Source organism: Mobula hypostoma, chromosome 5 (assembly GCF_963921235.1).
Source record: "Mobula hypostoma chromosome 5, sMobHyp1.1, whole genome shotgun sequence".
NCBI classification, from domain to species: domain Eukaryota; kingdom Metazoa; phylum Chordata; class Chondrichthyes; order Myliobatiformes; family Myliobatidae; genus Mobula; species Mobula hypostoma.
This window is the reverse complement of record NC_086101.1, coordinates 151,907,933-151,935,226: the sequence shown is the minus strand read 5'-3', so window position 1 is coordinate 151,935,226 and position 27,294 is coordinate 151,907,933. Positions and strand designations below refer to the sequence as shown.

At 41.1% G+C, this 27,294-nt stretch overlaps 1 protein-coding gene across 2 annotated transcripts in view; it reads left to right on the top strand.

Moving 5' to 3' along the window:
* The first annotated feature begins 237 nt into the window (after nt 1–237).
* The window catches only part of ric1 (RIC1 homolog, RAB6A GEF complex partner 1), a 154,564-nt gene continuing 127,507 nt past the window's right edge, over nt 238–27,294 (top strand). For both annotated transcript variants that reach the window (XM_063049186.1, XM_063049185.1), the window contains exons 1-2: nt 238–600; nt 21,240–21,347. In XM_063049186.1, the coding sequence (XP_062905256.1) occupies nt 460–600; nt 21,240–21,347 (249 nt within the window). In that variant the 5' untranslated portion in view covers nt 238–459. The remainder of the gene's footprint in view (nt 601–21,239; nt 21,348–27,294) is intronic.

Sequence of the window (27,294 nt, the reverse complement as noted above, 5' to 3'; positions counted from 1 at the left end):
GGACGGATTTTTGGCACCTTTGAGAGGTGGGGGCTTCTGTTCCCACGCCAATCCACAGGATTTAAATGCCGGGTTTTGTAGCCTTCTGTCTCTCCCAGGTCCGTGCTAGATACCGAACCCCTCGGTCAAGAGCCGATGACCGCACCGGGTTTTGAGGTCGGCCGACATCCGGGTGCCGCCGGACGCCGGCCTCCCACCACTTCCCTCCCTCCCTCGCGTGTCGTGTTACCAGTCGGAGGTAAGATGGCGGGCGACAGGCTGCCGGAGCCAGCGGATGTGAATGGCAAGCGGCTGGGTGCCGACGCTATCGCAGCTGGCCGTGAGTGAGGCAGCCGTGTTCGCAGTTGGTCGCCTTGCTTGTCCGCTCGTGGTGCTGTCAACCAGCACTGGGGTCCCACCGCGCCAGGAGCCTGCGCCGAGTCTTTGTAGCGGCGGCCGGGCCGGAGGCTCCCCGTGGACATGTACTTCCTGAGCGGATGGCCCCGGAGGCTCCTGTGTCCGCTCAGGGGCTCAGAGAAGCCCTTTTACATCCAGCCCGACTCTCGGAGACTGCTGTTCGCGCTCTTATCGCAGAGCCAGATCAGCCTGTGGTACGGCAGGGTGAGTGAACGGGTCCGGGACTGGGGGTGGAGAGAGACGGGGGTTGGGTTGGGGGTTAGGAGGAGAGAGAGAGAGAGAGAGAGAGAGACCGGGGGATCCGGAGATGGGAAGAGAGAGAGACCAGGGAGCCGGGATTTAGTGGGGTGTGAGAGAAAGTCCGGAGGTCCGGTGTTGGGATAGAAATGAGAGAAAGGCCAGAAGACAGAGGCTGGGAGAAGTGAGATGGCCGGGGTTCCGTAGGCGGCGGTGAATGGCTGAGAGTGGCCAGGGTTCCGCGGCTGGATGGGGGAGTGAGTGAAAGTGGCCGGGGATCCGGGTTGGGTGGGGGAGGCGAGAGAGTGGTTGGTGGTCTGGGGATGGGGTGTGAGAGAGTGGGCGGGGGTCTAGGGTTTGGTGTGGGAAGAGAAAGTTGGGTGGCTGGGAGTGTGGGTGGAGGAGCCTAGAGAGCGTGGCCTGGGATTCAGGTCGTTGGGGGGGGGGGGGGAGAGAGCAAGAGCCAGTGGCTGGGGAGATGAGGATAGAGGAGTCAGAGGATCCAAGACTTGGGATTTGGCTGTTGTCGGTATAACCTTATAATGGGAAGAGGAGGAAATCGTGAGGAAAAGCTCATGGTAGGGAGAAAGGAGAGAGTACAGCGATATGGGAAGCGAATGGTCAAGGGTTGAGGAGTTCTTTTGAATGGGAGGGAGCCTCAGGTGTGCTCTGACAATTCTGTGTATAGTAGTCTGAGTGGGTGCATGTTGGTACTCTACATTGCAAGCATGTTGGTAGTCACATTGTCTTGTTCACAATACCAAGCCATTTTGATTGTAAAGATAAGATTATAACCCTATATTGTGTACTTGTTCATAAATCTGTCACTGCCCCATGCCTTTCATGATGAATTTACTGCATATCAAAAAAATACTTCTGCCTTGTGAGTTGTCACTGGCATCCACTTTTCTTACCTGATACTGATGCTATTGTCTATTTAAAGCTTGTTTTAAGTGGCTCTGTATGGAAGCCCAGAATAGTTTTCAAGTTGAACATTGGCTTTTTATTTTGTTTTGTGTGTCATTGACATGCATCCACTCTTCAGCAATTTTGTAAGTAATCTGGATTCTTCTATGATGTGGCTTTCCATTCCAGAGCATCTGAGATGTCCTCCTTCAAAGAATGGTGTTTGCCCTCCACTAGCTTTGATGCTGCCCTGATCACATTTCCATTTCCCAGACATCAGCCCCTCATCCCATTTTCCTGCTGTAATAACAGGGATAAAGTTTCCCTTTGTCCTTACCTACTACTCCACAAGCCTCTGCATCCTGCACATCATTCTCTGTAACTTCCACCATCTTCAGCGCAAGCCTACCATTAACTGATCTTTTCTTCTTCACCCCCCCTTCTTCATTTTCCACAGGGATCACTCTACTGCCTTGTTCACTTGTCCCTCCCCACTGGTTTCCCTCCTGGTAATTGGGACAAGTACTACACCTGCCCCCCCCCACCTCCTCCTTTACCACTATTTAGGGCTCCAAACTGTCCTTTCAAGTGAGGCAACACTTCACCTGTGAGTGTGTCAGGATCATTGATTGTATTTGGTGCTATTTTCACATGTGAGAGTGAGTTTTTAGAAGATTATTGCCAATTTGACACACACTCTCAAAAAGGTTTGTCACCTCTGTGCTACATTATTTGCAGCAGGTGTTGAGGAAGCCAATACGGTAGTAAAGCCTTTGTGACCTTGACATACTATATGTTGCAAGTGGATTTTTTGCATGTGGATTCCTAGAAAATGAGATGTATCATGTTTTCCATAATTCAAAGCAGCATTATTTTGCTGTGTCAAGAAGCGAAAATTTGAAGAAATTTTAGGGTTGTATTACTTTGTTTCCTACAATTCATGAGTGAATTTTATTCTGTACCTTAAATTTTTGGATAATTATTTTGATATACCGTAAGAGTGAATTTCCACTATCCAAACTATACCACTAAGCACAGCTTTCCCTCCCCCCTTCTGCTTTCCACAGGGATCACTCCCTACGCGACTCCCTTGTCCATTCGTTCCCCCCCCATCCCTTCCCACCGATCTCCCTCCCAGACAGTCCTTCCAGATGAGGTGACACTTCACCTGTGAGTCGGCTGTGGTGATATACTGCATCTGGTGTTCCCAATGTGGCCTATATATTGGCGAGACCCGACGCAGGCTGGGAGACCATTTCGATGAGCATCTACGCTCTGTCCGCCAGAGAAAGCAGGATCTCCCTGTGGCCACACATTTTAATTCCACATCCCATTCCCATTCTGATATGTCTATCCACGGCCAAGATGAAGCCACACTCAGGTTGGAGGAACAACACCTTATATTCTGTCTGGGTAGCCTCCAACCTGATGGCATGAACATTGACTTCTCTAACTTCCGTTAATGCCCCACTTCCCCTTCATGCCCCATCCCTTATTTATTTATTATTATTATTTTTTCTCTCTTTTTTCCTCCCTCTGTCCCTCTCACTATAACTCCTTGCCCATCCTCTGGGCTCCCATCCTCCTTTCTTTCTCCCTGGGCCTCCCATCCCATGATCCTCTTCCTTCTCCAGCTTCGTATTCCTTTTGCCAATCTACTTTCCAGCTCTTGGCTCCATCCCTCCCCCTCCTGTCTTCTCCTATCATTTCGGATCTCCCCCTCCCACTTTCAAATCTCTTACTATCTCTTTCAGTTAGTCCTGATGAAGGGTCTCGACCCGAAACGTCGACTGTACCTCTTCCTATAGATGCTGCCTGGTCTGCTGCGTTCACCAGCATTTTTTTATGTGTGTTACCTTTAACACAGGGTTGTCTGTATTGGTAAGAATGATCACTCTGTTTTGTAGATTAGGTGAAGAACAAATCTAGTGAATTCCCTGCTCATGAGGTCTTAGAAAAAAAGCAAGAACAATTCTTTTAAGTTATTTTGACTAGGCAGGTTAATATTGGCTCCTGCCTGTAGCTCTCTAGTAGCACACTTTGTCTCATTTATTTAAAAGATCAGGTCACATTCCAGAAACTTGAGTATATAACTTATGTTGTGATTAATATAGTTTAGGCAGTGCTGCCTTTTATATGAAATGTTAAAATAAAGCCCTGTCTTCTCCCTTAGTCTGTTTGTGTGTATGAAACAGAATCCAGACAAGTTTAATCCATGTCCTGGTCAATATTTGTATCTCAGTTTACTGTCTTGTAATGCAGATCACAGGTTGCTATAACGATGTCTTTTATGGCAGCTTGCAGAGTGGGAATTGATGACTGCATTTTGTTCGCAAGTTATTTCTATTAGTGTTGGTTTATTATTGACACATAGCAAGATACAGTGGGAAAAGAACTGCATGCTATCCATACAGATTGTTTCAAAACATAAACACATGGAGGTAGAACAAAGGGAAAACAAAAGCACAATGCAGAATATAGTGTTGCGTTTAGAATGTTCAGTGCAGGTAGAAAAAGTGCAAGAGTCATGACAAGATGGATTGAGAGATTGAGTTCATCTTTATCATTCAAAAGTTGTCTGACAGTGAGATAGAATCTGTTCCTGTGCCTGGTGGTGTGTGTTTGCGAGCTTTTGTATCTTATGCCCAATGGAACGTCGGGGGGTGGGGGGGAAGAAAAGATATGATTGAAATGGGAAGAGTCTTTAATTATGTTGGCTTCTTAACCAAGGTAGCTGGAGTTGTAGAGTGACTTAAAGGAGAGGGGCTGATTGTTGTGAACTTGACTGTTTCCACATCTTTGCAATTCCTTGTTGTTTTGGGCAGAGCTTGAGCAATGCCCAACTGTACATCCAGATAAGATGCTTTCTGCAATGCATCTGTAAACATTAGTAGGGTCACTCAAGATTAAGGGTAATGAACTTGCTAATGGGTCGGTACGTGGAACTATGGTGTTGCGGCCATTACCAAAACTTAGCTGTTACAAGGGCTGTAAAGGCTGCTGGATGTTCCGAGGTTTAGATGGGGGAGCGATTAAAATGTGGGGGAATCATATTGCTTATCATGGATAGTATTGCAGCTACAGAAAGGGAAGGTGACATAGAGGGATCATTTAATGTCACTATGGGTAGAAGTCAGAAACAAAGAGAGCAATCACTCCATCAGTCAGTAAAGTAAAGGGAACCTGCTGAGTACCTTAAGCAGATTGTCTGTTGCAAGTATGGACTCCAGATCTATTTGCCTGCTAGATCTGTCCTCCAAAGGCACTGACATGAAGAATAAGCTGTACTTTGAGAGAGCTCCAAAGATGTCCTTTCTTCTATTATTTCATATTACTTGCTATGTGAACAAAACCTTCCACAGAAGCACTTAGGTAGTGAGATTAGATTTGTTCTTGCCCAGTTTTCCTTAAAATACTTCAGTCCCCTTCAAGATCTAGATTTCTAAGTTTCAAGAAATACCAGAAATCCACAGCTAAAAAATACAAGAAAACTCTTGTGTTATATTAATTTTAATCGACCCACTAATGTACTGACGTCGACAGCCTACCTCTCTACAGTGTATTCCCCAATTGCAGTCTAATACATGAGCTTGATGTGGAAAGCAGCTTTTTGACACCTCCAAGCCTTTTTCTGCAGCACTGCACTTCAGACAAATTTATATTTTATGGTTCCACCATTGCAATTCCTCACTAATAATGTAATATTGGCTCTAATAACTTTCTATAAATGCAGTTTTTCCTTCAGCCTGGTTTTAGAAAACAGTCTTTAAACAATAGATTCTTTCTTTTTTAAAAGAAAAGTAGACGAACAAGGAGGACCCATGATCAGCAAAATATGATGCAGTAATATAGATTTTTGTAAAGTGAGGGCGGTGAAGTCTAAAGCATTCAAGGAAACATGAAAGTTTGGTGCTTTGGGGCATGCTAGATGTACTCGAACAGGCAAGATTGCACTAGTTGCAGCCATGATGTTCAAGTAAAGGACTTTGAACCTTCTGACTCAGATAAGTGTGCTACTAACTAAATCAAGCCAATATGTGACTAATTCTTACCAAAAAGGATGAATTTGTTGGCTGAGTGTCCTGAACCCAGTAGGTAAAGTCCTATGTGGCACCAGGATCTGGTGTAGCATGAGTTAGTCACATGAATGGACTCCCCCAACTCTGAGAGAAACTGCTGGGGAAATGTTTGACAGATACAGCAAAATTATATCCTTGTTTTGCCATCTCTCAAAGCTACTTAGCTTAGGAATATCTCTAAGAACGACATGTCAGCATACAGAGACAAGGTGCAGCGGCTAACGGACTGGTGCAGAGCCAACAACCTATCTCTGAATGTGAACAAAACAAAAGAGATGGTTGTTGACTTCGGGAGAGCACAGAGCGACCACTCTCCGCTGAACAGTGACGGCTCCTCCGTTGAGATCGTTAAGAGTACCAGATTTCTTGGTGTTCACCTGGCGGAGAATCTCACCTGGTCCGTCAACACCAGCTCCATAGCCAAGAAAGCGCAGCCACATCTCTACTTTCTGCGAAGGCTGAGAAAAGTCCATCTCCCACCCCCCCATCTTCACCACATTCTACAGAGTATGTATCAAGAGCATCCTGAGCAGCTGCATCACTGCCTGGTTCGGCAATTGCGCTGTCTCCGATCGCAAGACCCTACGGTGGATAGTGAGGTCAACTGAGAAGATCATCGGGGTCTCTGTTCCCGACATTACAGACATTTACACTACATGCTGCACCCGTAAAGCAAACAGCATTGTGAAGGACCCCACGCACCCCTCATACAAACTCTTCTCCCTCCTGCCATCTGGCAAAAGGTACCGAAGCATTCGGGCTCTCAAGACCAGACTGTGCAACAGTTTCTTTCCCAAAGCCATCAGACTCCTTAATACCCAGAGACTAGACTGACATCTACATCTTTTATTATTATATTGAAATTTGTCCTCTACTGTGCCTATTGTCTTGTTTATTATATATTGTACTGCCTTGCACTGTTTTGTGCATTTTATGTAGTCCTGTGAAGGTCTGTAGTCTAGTGTAGTTTTTGTGTTGTCTTACGTAGTATAGTGTAGCCTTATGTTGTCTTTCGTAGTCTAGTGTAGCCTTGTGTTGTCTCACTAGCCTAGTGTAGTTTTGTGTTGTTTCATGTGGCATCATGGTCCTAGAGGAACATTGTTTCATTTTTACTGTGTACTGTACCAGCAGTTTATGGTTGAAATGACAATAAAAAATGACTTGATCTGACTTGATGTCCAGAACCATTCAAAATATTGAAAATAAGAAAAATGAAAATGAAGTGGGTTCACTGGCAGAATCCAGTCAGCAAATTTGGGATTTGCTTGGATCTGGATACTTTCAAGTACCAAATTCGCTGGCATTTGAGAGTAGATGCTGAGAGTCAGTTATGGAATTGTCCGCATTTGAAGAAATATTTGCCCTCTTGAATTTCTTTATCATGAATCGTTAAGCTGGATATACAAGTTTGTGGTATGTGAAAACTATTTTGGTGTTGGAAAAGCTTGAAGGTTACCTGAATTTTAACCAGGTGCAAGAAGAAAAAAGTGAGGGGAAATATTTGGCTTGATTTACAAGTTAATTACAACTTTGATTCTGCTATAGTTGGTTTTGAATCTGAATGAAAATCATTTGTTCCTGCTTTAAACATTGAGTCCATCCTTCCTGTTTGATTGGGTAGCTATTTGGTGGAGGAACAAGAGAAAATATCAAAGTTTGTAGCCAAGATCACAGAGGTGGTGTCATCTTTCCATCCTTCACAACCTGCCTGTTTTCCAAACTGCTCCATTAGTATCTCTCCATTGTCATCTAACTGATGGGATGGGATCCAGAGCAAAGGTAAATCTGTCCACATGAGCATTGAAAGATGCACTGGGACCCAATAAATGGTCCCATGGCATACTGGGAGTGTGCATATTACCAAAATTAGATAAACAATTGTAATTCTTCCAAAGCCTTTGGAGGAAATGGAAGAGAGATTTCATTGAGCCTCACAGATGTTGCTTTGAATGCATTGTGCATCCATCTGAAATCTTTACTGTAGTTTGACCAATAACCCTTTTGAATTGTTTTTGTTCCAGTTGGTAGATTGAGGGACATAGGAAAAGGGGAAATAAGTGGAATGTGTCAAACAAGTGTGAAAGTTCCCTGAGGTAGAAGGAATGAACAGGAGTGGGAAAGAGCAAAGGTTAACACACACATGAAAATCTGCAGATGCTGGAAATCCAAGCAATAGACATGGGTCCTGTTGAAGGGTCTCGGCCCAAACCGTTGACTGTACTGTTTTCCATAGATGCTGCCTAGCCTGCTGAGTTCCTCCAGCATTTTGTATGTTGCAAAGGTTAACACGCCGTAGGTATGACTAAACATGATAAAGAGTTCTTGACCAAATTGTAGCTCAAAGGACAATGTTCCACAGTTAGTATTAATAAATTGTTACGGAGTAGATAAGAGGCACTGAAGGCCAGGTAGGATGGTTGCAATATTATAGCAACTAACAGGCTCAAGACTGAATTAACAGGCGAATACTGTGGGCCTGCACAAAGTAATTAGTATTGGAGACTGCTGTAACGTATTGATGAAAAGAGAAAAAAGAACATATAGTGGCATGCAAAAGTTTGGGCACCCCTGGTCAAAATTTCTGTTGCTGTGAATAGTTGTGAGCAGAAGATGAACTGATCTCCAAAAGTCAAAGTTAAAGATGAAACATTCTTTTCAACATTTTAAGTAAGATTAGTGTGCTATGTTTGTTTTGTACAATTTTAGAGTGGGAAAAAAAGGAAAGGAGCACCATGCAAAAGTTTGGGCACCCCAAGAGATTTGAGCTCTCAGATAACTTTTACCAAGGTCTCAGACCTTAATTAGCTTGTTAGGGCTATAGCTTGTTCACAGTCATCATTAGGAAAGGCCAGGTGAGGCAAATTTCAAAGCTTTATAAATACTCTGACTCCTCAAACTGTGTCCCAACGATCAGCAGCCATGGGCTCGTCTAAGCAGCTGCCTAGCACTCTGAAAATTAAAATAAATGATGCCCACATAGTGGGAGAAGGCTATAAGGAGATAGTAAAGCGTTTTCAGGTAGCCTTTTCCTCAGTTCATAATGTAATTAAGAAATGGCAATTAACAGGAACGGTGGAGGTCAAGTTGAGGTCTGGATGACCAAGAAAACCTTCCGAGAGAACTGCTCATAGGATTGCTAGAAAAGCAAATCAGAACCCCCGTTTGACTGCAAAAGACCTTCAGGAAGATTTAGCAGACTCTGGACTGGGGTGCACTGTTCTACTGTGCAGCAACACCTGCACAAATATGACCTTCATGGAAGAGTCATCAGAAGAAAACCTTTCCTGCGTACTCACCACAAAATTCAACATCAAAGGTTTGCAAAGGAACATCTAAACAAGCCTGATGCATTTTGGAAACAAGTCCTGTGGACTGATGAGGTTAAAATAGAACTTTTTGGCCGCAATGAGCAAAGGAATGTTTGGAGAAAAAAGGGTGCAGAATTTCATGAAAAGAACACCTCTCCAACTGTTAACCATGGGGGTGGATCAATCATGCTTTGGGCTTGTGTTGCAGCCAGTGACACGGGGAACATTTCACTGGCAGAGGGAAGAATGAATTCAATTAAATACCATCAAATTCTGGAAGTAAGCATCACACCGTCTGTAAAAAAAAAAGCAGCAGCAGCTCAAGATAAAAAGAGGATGGCTTCTACAACAGGATAATGATCCTAAACACATCAAGATCCACAATGGACTACCTCAAGAGGCGTAAGTTGAAGGTTTTGCCATAGCCCTCACAGTCCCCTGACCTAAACATCATCAAATCTGTGGATAGACCTCAAAAGAGCAGTGCATGCAAGACAGCCCAAGAATCTCTCAGTACTAGAAGCCTTTTGCAAGGAAGAATGGGTGAAAACCCCCTAAACAAGAATTGAAAGACTCTTAGCTGGCTACAGAAAGTGTTTACAAGCTGTGATACTTGCCAGAAGGGGTGTTTACTAAGTATTGACCATGCAGGGTGCCCAAACTTTTGCTTCGGGCCCTTTTCCTTTTTTGTTATTTTGAAACTGTAAAAGATAGAGATAAAAAAGTAATCTTGCTTAAAATATTAAAGAAATGTGTCATCTTTAAAGAAATGTGTCATCTTTGAAGAAATGTGTCATCTTTAACTTCATGCCATTTGGAAATCAGGTCATCTTTTACTCGCTTTGCTATTCACAATAACAGAAATTTTGACTGGGGTGCCCAAACTTTTGCATCTCACTGTATATGTTAAAGTCTTGATAGGTTTCTGAGGGTGACTGAGACAATCGCATATAAAAGCTTTGCTGCTTTAACTGCAGCTTATGAGTAGCCATTATCCTACTAGTTGATAAAGCTGAGACAGTAATGTACATTATGTGATTAGCATAACATTGAAAAAGAAAGCTGCATCAAGTATTGGGCTGAATTATACTGGATCTATTCTTCAGCCTGAAGTTTCTGTCTGCATTGACTTGAACTGGATATGCAGGGTCTGCTGAACAGACATTACCTGCTGGAGAATCCTCCCACAAAAGTCAAGGTGACGAGCAATAATTATTATGCTTTGGGCTGCATATTTTGAGACCCAATACCTAGAATGTCCTGTTGCTCTCTTTTTTTAAATAGCTCAATTCTTCCAAAGGACTTTAAACTGGAAGTTTTTCCTGTTTATTTTGGGGGATCTGGGCCGAGCTGGCAAGACTAGAATTTATTTCTTAAGCTTTAATTGCTCCATTGACCATTGAGTTCTAGTGTTGAAGGACTGGCAAAGTTTGCAAATCAGAAGGTTGTGCAATCTTTTGGATTTTAAGTGCTTCTGCCTAGTCATTGCACTTAGAAAAGGTCAATTTCATCTGCTGTATCTTTTATATATTGGAATTGGTTTATCATTGTTACATACTGAGGTACAATGAAGTGTTTTGCATTACTGTTCATATTGATAAAAATTACACAATGTATTGAAGTAATATAATTTAAAAGCATAACAGAATGTGGAATAAAGAGCACTAGCAACAGAGAAAGTAGGAGACAATAAGGTGCAAGATCATAATGAAGTATATTGCAGACTTCCCACCCTGCAAAAACTCATTTCAGAGAGGTCCCAACTGGAAATCTCAACCTCATAGCAGCCTGTGTCAATAATTTTGTTAATTTTGCAAGACATCAGATTCACAAGTGTTTTGTGAGACAGCTGACTTCTGAATTTTGTCTTGTGTGTCATGTTCACGATAGCTGCTGTCTTGGTTGATGAGCAGGCATAGTTTGTTGCTATTTCTGAATCAGGAAACATTTTCCTGAATAGCTTGATTGTGTGCTTACACACCTGGAATGGCAAGTTATGCTCAACGATGAAAGATGTAAAGTACACCTCAGCTCTAATGACCTTCTCTGTCAGACTTTGGTTTTCTGCTGAAAAGAACTGTGAAATACTTGAGCAGCCTTCCCTGCACTTAGCCTCCCTAATATATTGTGGTCCTTAAAAGAAAGAAAAACATAAGGTGTATCCTTATTACAGGTGTGCATCGCTTAACATCCACTCGGACAACGTCCGATCGCATATACGTCCGTTGTCTCTGTCTCTCTTTTTCCCCCTCCCCTGTGATTTAGAAGTTCTGTATCTTCAAGTTCAAGTTTATTGTCAGCTGGCTGATTGTCCACAAACGAAACAACCTCTGTCCGGACCATGGTGCAGCCACAATACATATATCACGCACACCACATAAAACAATATATTACCATATTATTTAATAAAGTGTAATTCAAAATGCATATAAAGTGTGCAGCACAGGTAATCAGTTCGTTGTCTTAATGACGAGACCTCGGTGGGGGCCGGGTATTTATTAAAATCGTTTTTTCTTCTGAAAACGGCTGCGCTTAAACCCAGCCCATCACGGGCTTCAATGTACCTGTAAGTGGAAGTGTTTCAGGAAAAAAGCCCTGAAGAATTTGCTTGCTGCAAGTGCACTTTTAAAGATATCCTAGCGGACGATTTTGGAATTTCACTCCAATTTAAACCCCGCTGTAATCCCCTTCAAGACGCCAATGCGCCCCGCCTGTATAGGACAGCCTCGCGTAGTCAGGTTGTCACCACCAGCCTTGGGAATTTCTTCACCAGGCTTTTGTACTTCATCACCAACAGTTGTCTGGATGATTTCAGTGTCATTACAGATGGCAGTAACTGAACTGATGGAATATGGAAGAGAGAGAGAGGTCGACTGTAAAGCCCGCCCACAGAGAAAACTGATAGGTCTACTTAGCACAAAGAGGGATCAAGCAGGATTCATTCATTATATTTCTTCCTTTTTCTTCCCTCTCCCTCTCTTAAAAAATCGATTTCTGGGATATTGTATATAATTTGCGGGCATCAGGGAGCTGCTATCGATATGGGAGGGCTCCCGGAACTTCTGGGAGAGGTGGGATGTCTGATATTGTGAGGTTGAGTCCACCTTATCGTATTAGGGAACTATTCAACAGTCTGTAACAGCGTAGTTGAAACTGTTCTTGGGCCAGATGGTATGTGCTTTCAGGCTTTTGTTTCTGACTGATGGGGGTCTGGTGAGAGAAAATGTCTTCATGTTGGTCTGAGGTAGGGTGTGGACTGCTGTCAGGGTAGTTGAAGTTAATTCCTGTGGCAGTTAGTATAGACAACACTTCATTATTAGATATTCCAAGCTGGGTGAGAAGGAACCCAACAGAACTATTACATCTGAACTTATGAAATTATCTAAAAGACATTTTTATAGTATCCTGGTTTCCTCAGTTTCTAGATCTTGTCTATTACCATACAAATCAGCTTCTAGTTATTAGGTTACATTGGAGAATGATTTCGTTTAAACATTTAATTGTATCTCAGCAGGCGGTTTCTATCCAGGTCAATGGAAATGAATTGTCATTGTAGATCCATACAGCACAGAAGGGGGCATTTGGCCTATTGTGTTTGAATCATCTCTTTGAAAAGAGCTGTCTAATTTGTTTCACTTGTCTACTAGTGTTCAATGGTTCTGCAATTTTTTCCCTTTTTAAACTACATAACCAGTTCCAATTCTTCAAAGTTACTGTTGAGGGTGTTTCCACCCTCCTTTCAAGTGCATTCCATTCAAGGCAACTTGGTACATGAATACTTTTTCTCCTTTTTCACTTTTTTTTGACATTTTTCTGCATTTCTAGAGGAAATTTTCATTTTATGTAACATTAAAACCTCGCCATTTTGGTCACCTCTTTACCTCGCCCCCGATTTTGAGGACAATCCTAGCTTGCCTTTCCACATAACTGGAATGTGCATCAAAGTCGTGACATCCTTCCTGAAAACTGATCACCATATTCTAGGTGAAGCAAGCTAGTGTATTATTCAATTTTATTATTTCTTGGCTGCTTTTTTACTGCATGTCTGAGTGAAATGAAGGTTTTCATGTGCATTGAAGTCTTTTCAACCTTGTTGGATTTGAAGATTTATTTGAATGCCATGCCTCTTCCTGTAACTTTTAAAATCATGCCATTTAAGTTACAAAGCCTTTCTCCATTTCCACCAAAAATAGAACTATTAGGTTAAATATTTCTTTGAATAAGTAGGTAATAATTATTTGCATTCAATCTTTCTCTAATTACAAATAATAGCTAATTAAGTACTTGGAAAGATTGATGGAGTTGTAGATGGGAATTGTATTATATATCAGTTGCAGATATGGGTGGAGAAATAGCAGATGGAGCTTAATCCAAGCAAGAGTGAGGTGTTGTGCTTGGGAAATCAAATATAAGTGGGAAAGTATACAATAATGTGCAGGATCCTTGAGAGCATTGATTTATAAAAGGGATCTTGGAGTAGAAGTCCATACCTTCCTGAAAGTGACAACTGGTGTAGTTGGGGTGGTAAATTAAATGGTATGCTTTCCTTCATTGATGGGGGCACTGAATATAAGACTGAGCCAGGAAGTTGTGTTGCAGTTGCATGAACTTTGGTTAGGCTGATTTTGTGTACAATTCTGACCACCCCATCTCAGGAAGGATTGGGAGGATTTGGAGACGGTGTAGAAAAGGTTCATTGGGTTACTGCCTGGATTAGAGTATTAGCTGTGTATAGAGGCTGTGCAAACATGGATTGTTTTCTCTGTTCTGTTGGAACCTGAGACGTGACCTTATTGAAATTCCTAAAATAATAAGAAGCGTATGTAGGGCTGATGGCCTTTTCACTAGATAGATATTTCATATGCTAGAGGACATGGCTTCAAGTTGAGAGGGGGGAAAGTTTAAAGGAGATGTGCTAAGCCAGTTTTTCTTGGAGTACAGAGGTGCCTGCAGTATACGGCAGTTACGGTGATGGAAGCAAAGACAATAGTGTTTAAAAAGCATTTGGACACGTACATGAACATGCAGTTCTGTTTCTAGTATTTCTGCATGAGATACAGAACTCTGCTCTCAATCCATTAATCCAGAATAGTGTTTCAGGCAATTCTGTACTTGTTTAGGTTTGTACATTACCATGCCTGAAACATTGGCAGCCATTTCTAAATTAATAGTTATTGAAAGATTAGAGTACTTGTCTTGTTCCAACTAAATTTGAAAATTGATTATTGGTAAATTGTCACATCTACTGAGAAACAGTGAAAAACTTTTTGTATGATGACCATATAGATCGTTTCATTATATCAGTACTTTAAAACAGTACAAGAGATATCAATAAAATGCAGTTACTGTGACTGGGAAAAGTGCAGTGCAGGCTGACAAAGCTGTGAAGCTATAACAAGATTGTGAGGTTAAAAGCCCACCTTATAGAAATGTAGAAAATAGGTGCAGGAGTAGGCCATTTGGCCCTTCAAGCCTGCACCGGCATTCAGTATGATCATGGCTGATCATCCAACTCAGAACCCTGTACCAGCCTTCCCTCCATACTCCCTGATCCCTTTAGCCACAAGGGCCATATTTAACTCCCTCTTAAATATAACCAATGAACTGGCGTCAACTGTTTCCTGTGGCAAAGAATTCCACAGATTCACCACTCTCTGTGTGAAGAAGTTTTTCCTCATCTCGGTCCTATCCCCTTTATCCTCAAACTGTGACCCCTCGTTCTGGACTTCCCCAACATTGGGAACAATCTTCCTGCATTTAGCCTTTCCAATCCCTTTAGGATTTTATACATTTCAATAAGATCCCCCCTCAATCTTCTAAATTCCAACGAGTATAAGCCTAGTTGATCCAGTCTTTCATCATATGAAAGTCCTGCCATCCCAGGAATCAATCTGGTGAACCTTCTTTGTACTCCCTCAATGGCAAGGATGTCTTTCCTCAGATTAGGGGACCAAAACTGCACTCAATACTCCAGGTGTGGTCTCACCAAGGCCTTGTACAACTGCAGTAGTACCTCCTGGTCCTGTACTCGAATCCTCTTGCTATGAATGCCAGCATACCATTCGCCTTTTTCACTGCCTGCTGTACCTGCATGCCCACTTTCAATGGCTGGTGTATAATGACATCCAGGTCTCCTTGCACCTCCCCTTTTCCTAATCGGCCACCATTCAGATAATCTGTTTTCCTGTTCTTGCCACCAAAGTGGATAACCTCACATTTATCCACATTAAATTGCATCTGCCATGAATTTGCCCACTCACGTAACCTATCCAAGTCACCCTGCATCCTCTTAGCATCCTCCTCACAGCTAACACTGCCGCCCAGCTTCGTGTCATCCGCAAACTTGGAGATGCTGCATTTAATTCCCTCATCTAAGTCATTAATATATATTGTAAACAACTGGGGTCCCAGCACTGAGCCTTGCGGTACCCCTCTAGTCACTGCCTGCCATTCTGAAAAGGTCCAGTTTATTCCCACTCTTTGCTTCCTGTCTGCCAACCAATTCTCTATCCACATCAATACCTTACCCCCAGTACTGTGTGCTTTAAGTTTGCACACTAATCTCCTGTGTGGGACCTTGTCAAAAGCTTTTTTGAAAATCCAAATATACCACATCCACTGGTTCTCCCCTATCCACTCTACTAGTTACATCCTCAAAAAATTCTGAGATTCGTCAGACATGATTTTCCTTTCACAAATCCATGCTGACTTTGACCGATGATTTCACCGCTTTCCAAATGTGCTGTTATCACATCTTTGATAACTGACTCTAGCATTTTCCCCACCACCGATGTTAGGCTAACCGGTCTAAAATTCCCCGGTTTCTCTCTCCCTCCTTTTTTAAAAAGTGAGGTTACATTAGCCACCCTCCAACCCTCAGGAATTAGTCCAGAATCTAACGAGTTTTGAAAAATTATCATTAATGCATCCACTATTTCTTGAGCTACTTCCTTAAGCAGTCTGGGATGCAGACCACCTGGCCCTGGGGATTTATCTGCCTTTAATCCCTTCAATTTACCTAACACCACTTCCCTACTAACATGTATTTCCCTCAGTTCCTCCATCTCACTGGACCTTCTGTCCCCTACTATTTCCAGAAGATTATTTATGTCCTCCTTAGTGAAGACAGAACCAAAGTAGTTATTCAATTGGTCTGCCATGTCCTTGCTCCCCATAATCAATTCACCTGTTTCTGTCTGTAGGGGACCTACATTTGTCTTAACCAATCTTTTTCTTTTCACATATCTATAAAAGCTTTTACAGCCAGTTTTTATGTTCCCTGCCATTTTTCTCTCATAATCTTTTTTCCCTTTCCTAATTAAGCCTTTTGTCCTCCTCTGCTGGACTCTGAATTTCTCCCAGTCCTCAGGTGAGCCACTTTTTATGGCTAATTTGTATGCTGCTTCTTTGGAATTGATACTATACCTAATTTCCCTTGTCAGCCACTGGTGCACTGCCTTCCTTGATTTATTCTTTTGCCAAACTGGGATAACTGGGATGAATAATTGTTGTAGTTCATCCATGCGATCTTTAAATGCTTGTCGTTGCATATCCACCGTCAACCCTTTAAGTGTCATTTGCCAGTCGATCTTAGCTAATTCACGTCTCATACCTTCAAAGTTACCCTTCTTTAAGTTCAGAACCTTTGTTTCTGAATTAACTATGTGACTGTCCATCTTAATGAAGAATTCCACCATATTATGGTCACTCTTACCCAAGGGGCCTCTCACAACAAGATTGCTAATTAACCCTTCCTCATTGCTCAATACCCAGTCTAGAATAGCCTGCTCTCTAGTTGGTTCCTTGACATGTTGGTTCAAAAAAAACCATCCCGCATACATCCCAAGAAATCCTCTTCCTCAGCACCCTTACCAATTTGGTTCACCCAATCTATATATAGATTGAAGTCACCCATTATAACTGCTGTTCCTTTATTGCACGCATTTCTAATTTCCTGTTTAATACCAGCCCCAACCTCACTACTACTGTTAAGTGGCCTGTACACAACTCCCACCAGCGTTTTCTGCCCCTTAGTGTTATGCAGCTCTACCCATATCGATTCCACATCCTCCCGGCTAATGTCCTTCCTTTCTATTGCGTAAATCTCCTCTCAAACCAGCAATGCTACCCCACCTCCTTTTCTTTCATGTCTATCCTTCCTGAATATTGAATATCCCTGAATGTTGAGCTCCCATCCTTGACCACCCTGGAGCCATGTCTCTGTGATCCCAACTATATCATATTAATAACAATCTGCACTTTTAATTCATCCACCTTGTTACGAATGCTCCTTGCATTGACACACAAACCCTTCAGGCTCGCTTTTACAACAATCTTAGTCCCCTTATTTAGTAGGGGATTATTGAATATTCTTATAGCAGCAGGATAGAAACTACCCTTGAACTTGTTGGTACGTGCTTTCAGGCTTTTGTATCTTCTGCCTGATGGGATGATGGAAAAGAAGTCGTCTAGGGTGGTTGACATTCTGATTATGTTTTCTGCTTGTGGTCCCAGGCAGAACAGTTGTCGTGCTAAGCTGTGATGTGTCAGGACAAGATACTTTCTGTTGTGCTTCCCTCTCCCACCCCCATCATTATATCACTGATTCAGAATTGGCTTGCCTGCAGAGGTTTCGTAGTAGATGAGGTGTATTCTGTCTCGAGCTCAGTAACCATTCATATTCCACAAGGATCTGTTCTGGGACCTCTTTTTGATTTTTATAAATTGGATGTAGAAATGGAAGGTTGTGTTCGTAAATTTGCAGATGACACCATGTTTGGTGCTGTTGTGATTAGTGTAGGTTACAGCAGGACATTGATAGGATGCACAGCTGAGCTAAGAGTTGACAGATGGAGTTCAATAAGGAAAAGTGTGAAATAATACACATTGGAATGTCAAACTTGAAGGCAGAGTACAGGGTTAATGGCAGCATTTTTAGCAGTGTGGAGGAAAAGAAGGATCAAAATACATAGATCCCTTAAAGTTGTTGTGCAAGAGGATAGAGGGGTTAAGAAAACATGGTGTGTTGGCCTTCATTTGTCTGATTAAGTTCAAGAGCTGCAGTGGTATTGTTGCAGCTCTGTGAAACTCTACACCGTACTTCATGTGTTGTGTTCAATTCTGGTTGCCTTGTTATTACAGCTTCCATATTTTTCCAATAAAATATGAATAAAATAAAAATATTTTTCCAGAGGCTTGAAAGGAAATTTACCAGGATGCTGCCTGGATTAGTGAGCTTGTCTTATGGGGAAAGCTTGAGCAATCTTGGGCTTTTCTCCGGAGCAAAGGATGCTGAGGGGTAATGATAGAAGAGTATAAGATGAGAAGCATAGATTGAGTGAACAGCCAGAGACTTTTCCCAGGGTGGAATTGGCTTGTTCAAATGTGCATAATTGTAAGCTAAATATAGGAGGATGTCTGAGGTGCCTTTTAGAGTGTGGTAAGTGCATAGAATGCAGTGCCAGTGGTGATGGTAGAGGCAGGTACATTAGGGACATCTAAGACTCTTGGATAGGCATGTGAATGAAAGAAAAATGGAGGGCTATATTGGAGAGAAGCATTCAAATGATCTTGGAATAGGTTAAAAGCTCAGAACAGCATCATAAGGTGAAGGGCCTGTTCTGTGCTGTTCTATGCTCTGTTTGAGATTCAGCCCACTATGGTGGTGTCATCTGTAAATTGGAGTTAAAGCAAAATTTGGTCACTTAGTCATGTGTGTATAGGGAGTAAAGTAGGTTGCTGAGGGCAGAGCCTTTGGGGTACCAGTGGTGAGGATAATCAGTGGTGTTGCTGCCTATTGATTGCAGTCTGTTTATCAGAAGTGAAGAACACAATTGAAAAGGGAGGTGTTAATTTCCAAGTCTGTGACAACATTAAGCTTTCTACTTCAGTTACAGGAGTTACATACTCTTATTGCATAATGCAAACATATGCAGATCTTAAACTGATCTTTTTCTCCCCCTTATCCCTCAAAAATGCATTATTGCTGAGCAGAAAGGTACAAACTACTGACTATTTTATCGATTTGCCATCAGTATTTCCTTGTCAACCAGTTGAAGGAGAATCTTAAATGAAACAAATATCAAACTTTATCAGTGTGACATGACTTATTTCAACTTCAACTCTTCAGAGAATGACAAAGTTCTGATCTTTCTTTCCTATTTTCTACAGTAAAGAAATGTAACTTATCAACTATGTATAAAATTAGATACTTGTCGGGAAAGGATTGTAACTTCTTTCATGATAGCTAAAATCGTGGTCAATGAGAAGGTAAAAAGAATCTGCAATACCATGTTTAGTTTCATATTCAAAATAGTGCACTGTAGATCATTTTTCCTTTAAGGAAGGTACTACTTTAGGATATGGTTGCAAGAAGATTCAAAATTGATCAGATTATATCATGGCAACAGTGGTGACAGTAGCATCATGGACAAACATAATTTCTATAAATTACAATAAGAAAAATATATTTTAAAATAGTTCAAAAAGAGCAAAAAAGTGAGGTAGTATTCATGGTTTCATAGACCATTCAGAAATCTGGTGGAGGAGAAGAAACTGTTTTCAAAACGTAGAGTGGTTCTGTTTCCTGTACCTCATCCCTGATGGTAATGAGAAGACGGCATGTCCAAGATGGTGTGGGTCTGTAATTGTAGATGTAGCTGTCTTGAGGCATCACCTTTTGACGATGTCCTTGAAGGTGGGGTGGTTAGTGCACATCGAGGAGCTGGCTGAGTTTATAAACCTCTGCAGCCTTTTCTGATTCTGTGCCTTGGCACCTCCACACCAAATGGTGATGCAACCAATCAGAATGCTCTCCATGGTGCATCTGTAGAAATTTGTAAGCGTGTTTGGTTATATACCAATTCTTCTCAAGCTCCTAATGAAGTATAGCCACTGGTGTGGCTTCTTTGTAATTACATTAATATGTTGGGCCCAATTTGGATTTTCAGAGATCTTGACGCCGAAGAGGTTTAAGTAGTTCACCCTTTCCACTGCTGACCACTCGGTGAGAACTGCTGTGTTCTACCAATTTTCCCCTTCCTGGAGTTCACAATCATTCTTTCATCTTAATGATGCTGAGTGCAAGGATGTTGTGACACTACTCAACCTGTATGCCTCCTCGTCACTATCTGAGATTCTATCAACAACAATTGTGTCATTGGCAAATTTATGGATGGTGTTTTTTATCTGTGTATAACTGCATAGTGGGTAGTGGCTCCATATGTCACTATGGAGTGACATATGGAGCCACGAGTCCTGGGCTCAGCATTACACGAGTCCTGGGCTCAGCTGGCTCTGGCTGACAGTATCCGGTATGGGCCCCTGTCCAGGGTTATGGACCCCACTGCCTTGTGGGTATCTTTGAGAGAAGGCTAAGGAATAAACCCTACACAAATCCGGAGTGGAGCCCCTAAGGCGGTTGGATGATGTATCACGTCACCATCCGTCACCTTCGCATTCCTTTGGACCACATCCGTGAGGCTGGGGGGAGGATCTCGATATCTGGACAGCCTAGGATCTCCATATTTATTGCCCAGGTATGCGCCCCGGAGAGGTCGGGCACATCCATTGTCTACTTGACAGACGGAGCCATTCAATAACGGCATAGTCAAGAATTTAGAGAGTAGGGTAATGAGCTAAGCCTACATCCTTGAAGTACGCCTGTGTTGATTGTCAGCAAGGAGATGTTATTTCCGATCCACACTGACTGGTTTCCTGATGAGTAGGTCGAGGATCCAGTTTTAGAGGGAGGTAGGGAGACCCAGATCTTGAAGCTTGTTGATTAATATTGAGGGGATAACATTGAACACTGAGCAGTAATCAATAAACAACAACCTAATGTAGGTATTGCTGTTGTCCAGGTGGTCCAACGCTGAGTGAGATGACATCCACTATAGACCTGTTGTGCTAGTATATTTATTGCACTAGGTCCAGGTCCTTGCTTAGTAGCCAGTAGTTAATTCTAGACTGACCAACCTCTCAAGCATTTCATCACAGCTGATGTGAGCGCTACTCAGCGATAGTTGTTGAGCCAGCTCACTCTGCAGGTATGATTGATGCCCTTCAAGCAGGTGAGAGGTTGAGATGTCCTTGAATACTCCAGACGGTTGGGGCAGGTTTTCCATGACCATCCAGGTACACAGTTGGGGCCTGATATCTTGCAAGGGTTCACTCGCTTGAAAGATTTCCCTCAGTCTCTGAGGACGTGGGGGTGGAGGAAATTATCAGTTGGAATCTTGAATCAGCATGCTTAAGGTATCAGGGTTTATTGCAATAGGCATTATAATTAATAACACAAACTTTTCTCTTCCAGCCCAGTGTTTTAATTGTAAGCTACAAGGAATCTGCAAAAGCAGCTTCACAGTTTGGATCATATGAAAAGACAGAATGGAAGTCCGATAGCAGCATGATTGCTGTTGCGGTAAGATACGAGATTCATACTGTTGTTTTCAGTGTTATTCATTGTGCATTGAATCTTAGTTAAGAGCTGTTAAAAGTTCTACCATTTGTGCTACTCGTATGATCGTAGTGTTGGTGTTTTAACTGTTTTAGCAATTACAAATATTTTGATTTTTTTTTTCCATGGTTGCAACCTTTTGAAGTAGAAATACAATTTTTTTTATCAGATTTCTATGGTGAATGAAATAAAACAACAGGAATTTGCAATATGGCCCACCTTCAAAGCAAAAAGTTAGAGAAAACCATAAACCTGAATTGTCGTCTTTCTCCATCAGTTTGTGCAAAGCTACAGTGGTGCTAGAAAGTTTGTGAACCCTGTAGAATTTTCTCTTTTTATAAGAAGTATGACCTAAAATTTGATCAGATCTTCACACAAGTCCTAAATCTAAATAGAGAGCCCAATTAAATAAATAACACAAAAAAAGCATTATACTTGTTCATTTATGGAGAAAAATTATTGAATATTACATGTTTGTTGGAAAAAGTATCAGAGCCTTTGTTTTCAGTAACTGGTGCATCTCCCTTGTGCAACAATAACTTCAACCAAATGTTTGCGGTAACTGTAGATCAGTCCTGCACGTCGGCTTGGAGGAATTTTAGGCCATTTCGCCTTACAAAACTGTTTCAACTCTGGGATGTTGGTGGGCTTCTTTGCATGAAATACTTGCTTCAGGTCCTTCCACAACATTTCTACAGGATTAAGGTCAAGTCTTTGACTTGGCCATTCCAAAATACACATTTTTCTCTTTTTAACCATTCTGTTGTTGATTTACTGTTGTTCTGCTATAGGTTGTGTCAATTCAGCATTGAAGTAAGTGAAGTTATCGACACTGGTTCAGGAACCTGATTGAATAGTAATAACTGTTCCCGAACCTGGGGGTGTGGGACCTACAGTTCCTATGCCTCCTTTCTTATGGAGCAGCGACAAGAGAGTATGAACTGAATGGTGAGAGTACTTGATGGATGCTGCTTTCTTGTGGCAACACTCCTTGCAGATGTGCTCAGTTGTGTGGAGGGCTTTTCCTGTGATGGACTGGGCTGTATCAACCACTTCGAGGCTTTAATGTTTTTAGGCATTAGTGTTTCCATACCAGGCTATAATGCAATCTGTCAAGATACTGTCTACTGTGCATTGATAAAACTTCTCAAACATTTTACATGACATGCTGAATCTGCTTAAACTGCTAAGAAAATAAAGGCACTCCCATGCCTACTTGGAAATAACGTTTACTTGGTGACCCCAGGACAGATCCCCTGATATGATGCCAAGGATCTGCAGAAAACTAGCCTGCTGTGCGTTCTGTACATAATTCTTTATTTATAAATTTGTCCAGTAATTTCCAAACTGATAACGCTTTGTAGTTTACACTTGAATTTTAATAGTTTTAATATAAAAGACTGCTCATTGCATTAATGCCTTTTACCTACATAATTTCTGAAGGATAACAATTTCTAACGTTCATTCCCATCTCCTGAAGTTGTAGATTTCTTTCAGTGTGGGTGGTAGCAGAATTCAGTATTTTCCTTAATGCTATTGTTTATGTATTAGAAGAAAGTATTCTGTTACAGCCACTTTATGCCATCTTAACATAGTGAGTAATCTCAACTTCCAAGTTCACATACTAATTTGGGCCCTGTGGGAGCAATCATTTACAGGTATGCCTGGTTGATGGTTCAGTAAATTCAATAACCTTAGCCATTTCCATGCATCTCTATCAAAGTTCACAATTAGGAGCAAAGTATGTTCCTTGGTGAACTATTTAGCCACATTGCTAGATCGCTTTATAGTTTTTAGTGCCTGTAAGGGACACTATTGTATTAAATATTAAGATTAGTTGGGTGTTAAAATATTTACACTATTGAAGGGTTAGTGTTTCACAGTATTTTCCATGTCATGCATTGCCTCCCTTGTATTTTTCCAGCTATTTGCTCTATCAAACATTTTTTGTACAAATATAGTTAGCAAAAATTAAACGAAGGTTTGTAAACGTGAGCCATTGTGATTTGGACCTTTTATTGGCACCACAAAAGAGATAAAATTAGATATCTATACCAAATAAATTTCTAAAGAAATTTGGCCTGTCCCCTAAAACCCTCACTAATTTTTATAGATGCACCATAGAAAGCATTCTTCTAGGGTGCGTCACAACCTGGTATGGAAGTTGTCTTGTCCAAGACCGAAAGAAGCTGCAGAAGATCGTGAACACGGCACAGCACATCACACAAACCAATCTTCTGTCCGTGGACTCACTTTACACCGCGCGCTGTCGGAGTAGTGCTGCCAGGATAATCAAGGACACGACTCATCCAGCCAACACACTTTTCGTCCCTCTTCCCTCCCGGAAAAGGCTCAGGAGCCTGAAGATTCGTACGGCCAGATTTGGGAACAGCTTCTTTCCAACTGTGATAAGACTGCTGAACAGATTCTGACCCGGATCTGGGCTGTACCCTCCAAATATCCAGACCTGCCTCTCAGTTTTTTTGCACTACTTTACTTTCCATTTTTCTATTTTCTATTTATGATTTATAATTTAAATTTTTAATATTTACTAATTTTTACTATTTTTAATATTTAATATTTGTAATCCAGGGAGTGGGAAGCGCAGAATCAAATATCACTGTGATGATTGTACGTTCTAGTACCAATTGTTTGGCGACAATAAAGTATAAAGTAAAGTAAAGCACCACATCAGTGATTGCAGGTGGGAGCGGGTAGGAAGAGATGAGGTGAAGGAGATTATAGGAATACTGGTAGTGCAAAGATCCTATCTGTTTAAATATTGTAATGGTTTGAGCTCTCACTATAAAGGCCATTTTATCAGATAACAGCTATATATATATATATATATAAAATTAAACTATACAAATGACAGTCCCAGATGTCTCTTTGTTAGCTGATCAAAACCAAACTACTGTATAATAAAAATCATAACTTGCCTTCCACCATCAACAGATGCTGAAGTTAATTAACATGTGCAACGATTGAGTAAGATTTCAGCAGGCACTTAGTGCCTGTTTAATTTCGTCAATATTTAAAACTTTACAGATATTTGAGTGTTTTCTGTCAGAATAATATATTTTCTCAGTGATATAAGCACCTTCACTTCAATGGCTCTTTAGTAGTCCTTGGTAGATCCTCTGTAGAAAACACTAGGTAAAATTATTTTTTTTTAAAATACAGAAACCATCTGAGACATTATTATTCTGGAAGTATTTGTTAATGTAGATAGAGCAAAAATAAATTCCATTAATTGGGAGATTTAAATATAAATAGTGTAAAGCTGTAAATTTTAAGCTGTAGTTTTAAACTTCAGATGTTAGTAAATCCAGTAAGAATTTTTGAAGAACATTCTATATCTAGGTAATGGTTATACCATGGAACTCTTCAAAAGCAATATTTGATAGTGTGTGCAACTGAGCTCCAGGGAAAACTAAAGTTAGTTGGCACCAGGGAGATAACACATAGTTGTTGCTGTTTGTACAAAAAGGAAGATGTTATGGTTGTTGGAAGCTGTTCAGTCCAATGACAGCTCTGCAAGACTTCTTCACATAGTCTCCTTGACTCCAACATCCACTGTTTCATCAGTGCAGATCTTTCCATATGGTTAGAAAGAGATTATTAAATAACGATTGTCCAGTCATGAATTTCACATTTTGCAATCTCTAACAAAAAAATTAAGCCACCAATTAGTGGCATGTAATGGCATTGTCATCAGCCTAAACAAAAAGTTAGTCATGGTTTACCAGCAGCTCAAAAACTGTGGCTATAGGAGTAGTTCGGAGGGTTATTTTGCATTACATGACTTTTTTCATAACACCCGTGGGCTTCCGTTGTCTACACGAAACAAGTTCAGTGCACTGGAAAACTTTCCACCTGCCTTGAAGAGTGCAATTCCCAAAGTCAATCGAGCTTGATGGGCAGCTTACTTGATTAGCACTCCTTCCATCATTCTAAATACTCATTTGTTCCTCTTAGTTGCAATATACAAAATCTACTAATAGCACCTCTCAAACCTGCGATGTATTACTAACCGGGGCTCATCACCTTTTGCAAGGCAGTAAGAGATTGCTATTAAATGTTGATCTTTTCAGCAAGCTTATACCATTATAAACAATTCTGTAAACTCACTTTTCAATCTTCCCTGTGCACTACCCTTACTATGCCCTGCCAGACTGTGACAGCTTGCTGTTATACCTGCAGATTTTCTTCAAAGCCAAATGTAAGGTATCTTTGATAATCTTTCTGGATCAGTATGATTAGATTTAATATGAATGGGTTAGTTATGTATGGAAGCTTGAGGCCAGCTATGCCTCTGGTTGTCATTTTAGTTCAATCTGTCCAATATTTTTAGCAATATTTTATAGACACTTTTTTCCCCAAGGCTCCCATTTTCCTAAATTCTCATTGTGGAAATATTTGACTCATTTAAGGATGAATTCTGTTTGCTTTCAAACTATCCTCCTAGATTTGGACCATAATTAAACAAGATTTAGTAACATGTCACCTTTGTTAGATTTTGTTTGTATGCTCACTATAAAATCAATTTGGGTATTTTAGGGCAAGTACAATAACCATAACTTGAACTTGGGTGTTTTCTGAACCCTGTTTTAGACAGATATTTTTACATTGATGTGCCATTTAGTTGGAGTGCTTCAAGTATTTTAAGGAATTTAAGTATAACTAATGTAACTTTAAATCATGTGCTAATAGAACATTGGTGCAAAATAATTTTTGATTTGAGACATGAGTTCCTCTTCTGCACCATTAATTTTGTGTCAAACTATGTTTTGATACTCTTTGATTTTCATGGACTTCAATGCCCTTGGACTTCACTGAAATTTTGCATCTTTGTTGTTTTGCCATCTAAAAATTTTATAGAACTTTCAGTTTGAATAGCTCAGATGAAGACATAATAACTTAGCTTTGCTTTTGCTCAGTACGAAAAAGAAAAAAAATGTAAGTTGACCCAAATGGGAAAGTAATATATTCCAGTCAGTTGCAATTTGATATGCTGCTTAGAAAAATCTGAATGAAATAGGAATTGCGAGTTTTAAATTGCTGCAAACATTGATTTACATTTTGTTAAATAAATGTCTACCTGGGCATCCCACAATTGTATTCATCTGCCTTGGCTGATTTCAAACAAACTTATGTGTTTGATTTACCTGTGTTTATAATCTGTTGATTACAATTGTTCAGTATGATGGTCCTCAGCTGGTTCCTCGGGTGATAGGTAGTACAGAACAAAATTTAGCCCTTTGGCCCACCATATACAATTATCAGCTACCAATCAATACATAACCCATTTTCCAGCACTTGGCCCAGAACAAGCGAAGAAGGCACTTCAACAAAAATACTGGAAATACTCAACAGATCAAATGGCACCACTGGGAAGAGACATGGTCATTGTTTCAGGTCAAAAACCCTTTCAGAGTAATTCAAGTACATGTGTGATTACCTCAAATGTTGAGTCTTCGCTCGATCACTGCCATTGGGCAGTGCTTTCTAATTTGCAGCTACTGGGCAAAAAAAAATCTTCAAAACCTCAACACCCTACTCCTTACCTTAAACCTAAGCCTTCTGGTTTTAGACATTCCTGCTATTTGGAAAAGTTTATTCCATCTACCCCATCTTAGCTATTCAATTTACTGTACTACAATTACTTTTTAATATAGTGTACCAGAACTTTAGTGCTCCAATGTTCAAAGCAAGTATTCTGTAAATATACCTGCCCATTTTATTTACCTGTGTTGCTATATTGGGGGATACTTGGACATGTACACTAGGGTTTCTCTGATCCTGTATGCTCCCTAGGCACTGCCATTCACCGTGTATGCTCTGGCACTTTGTCCTGCTAGAATGCACACCTTCTGCTTGTTTAAATTACATCTGCAGTTGCTTGGTCTAT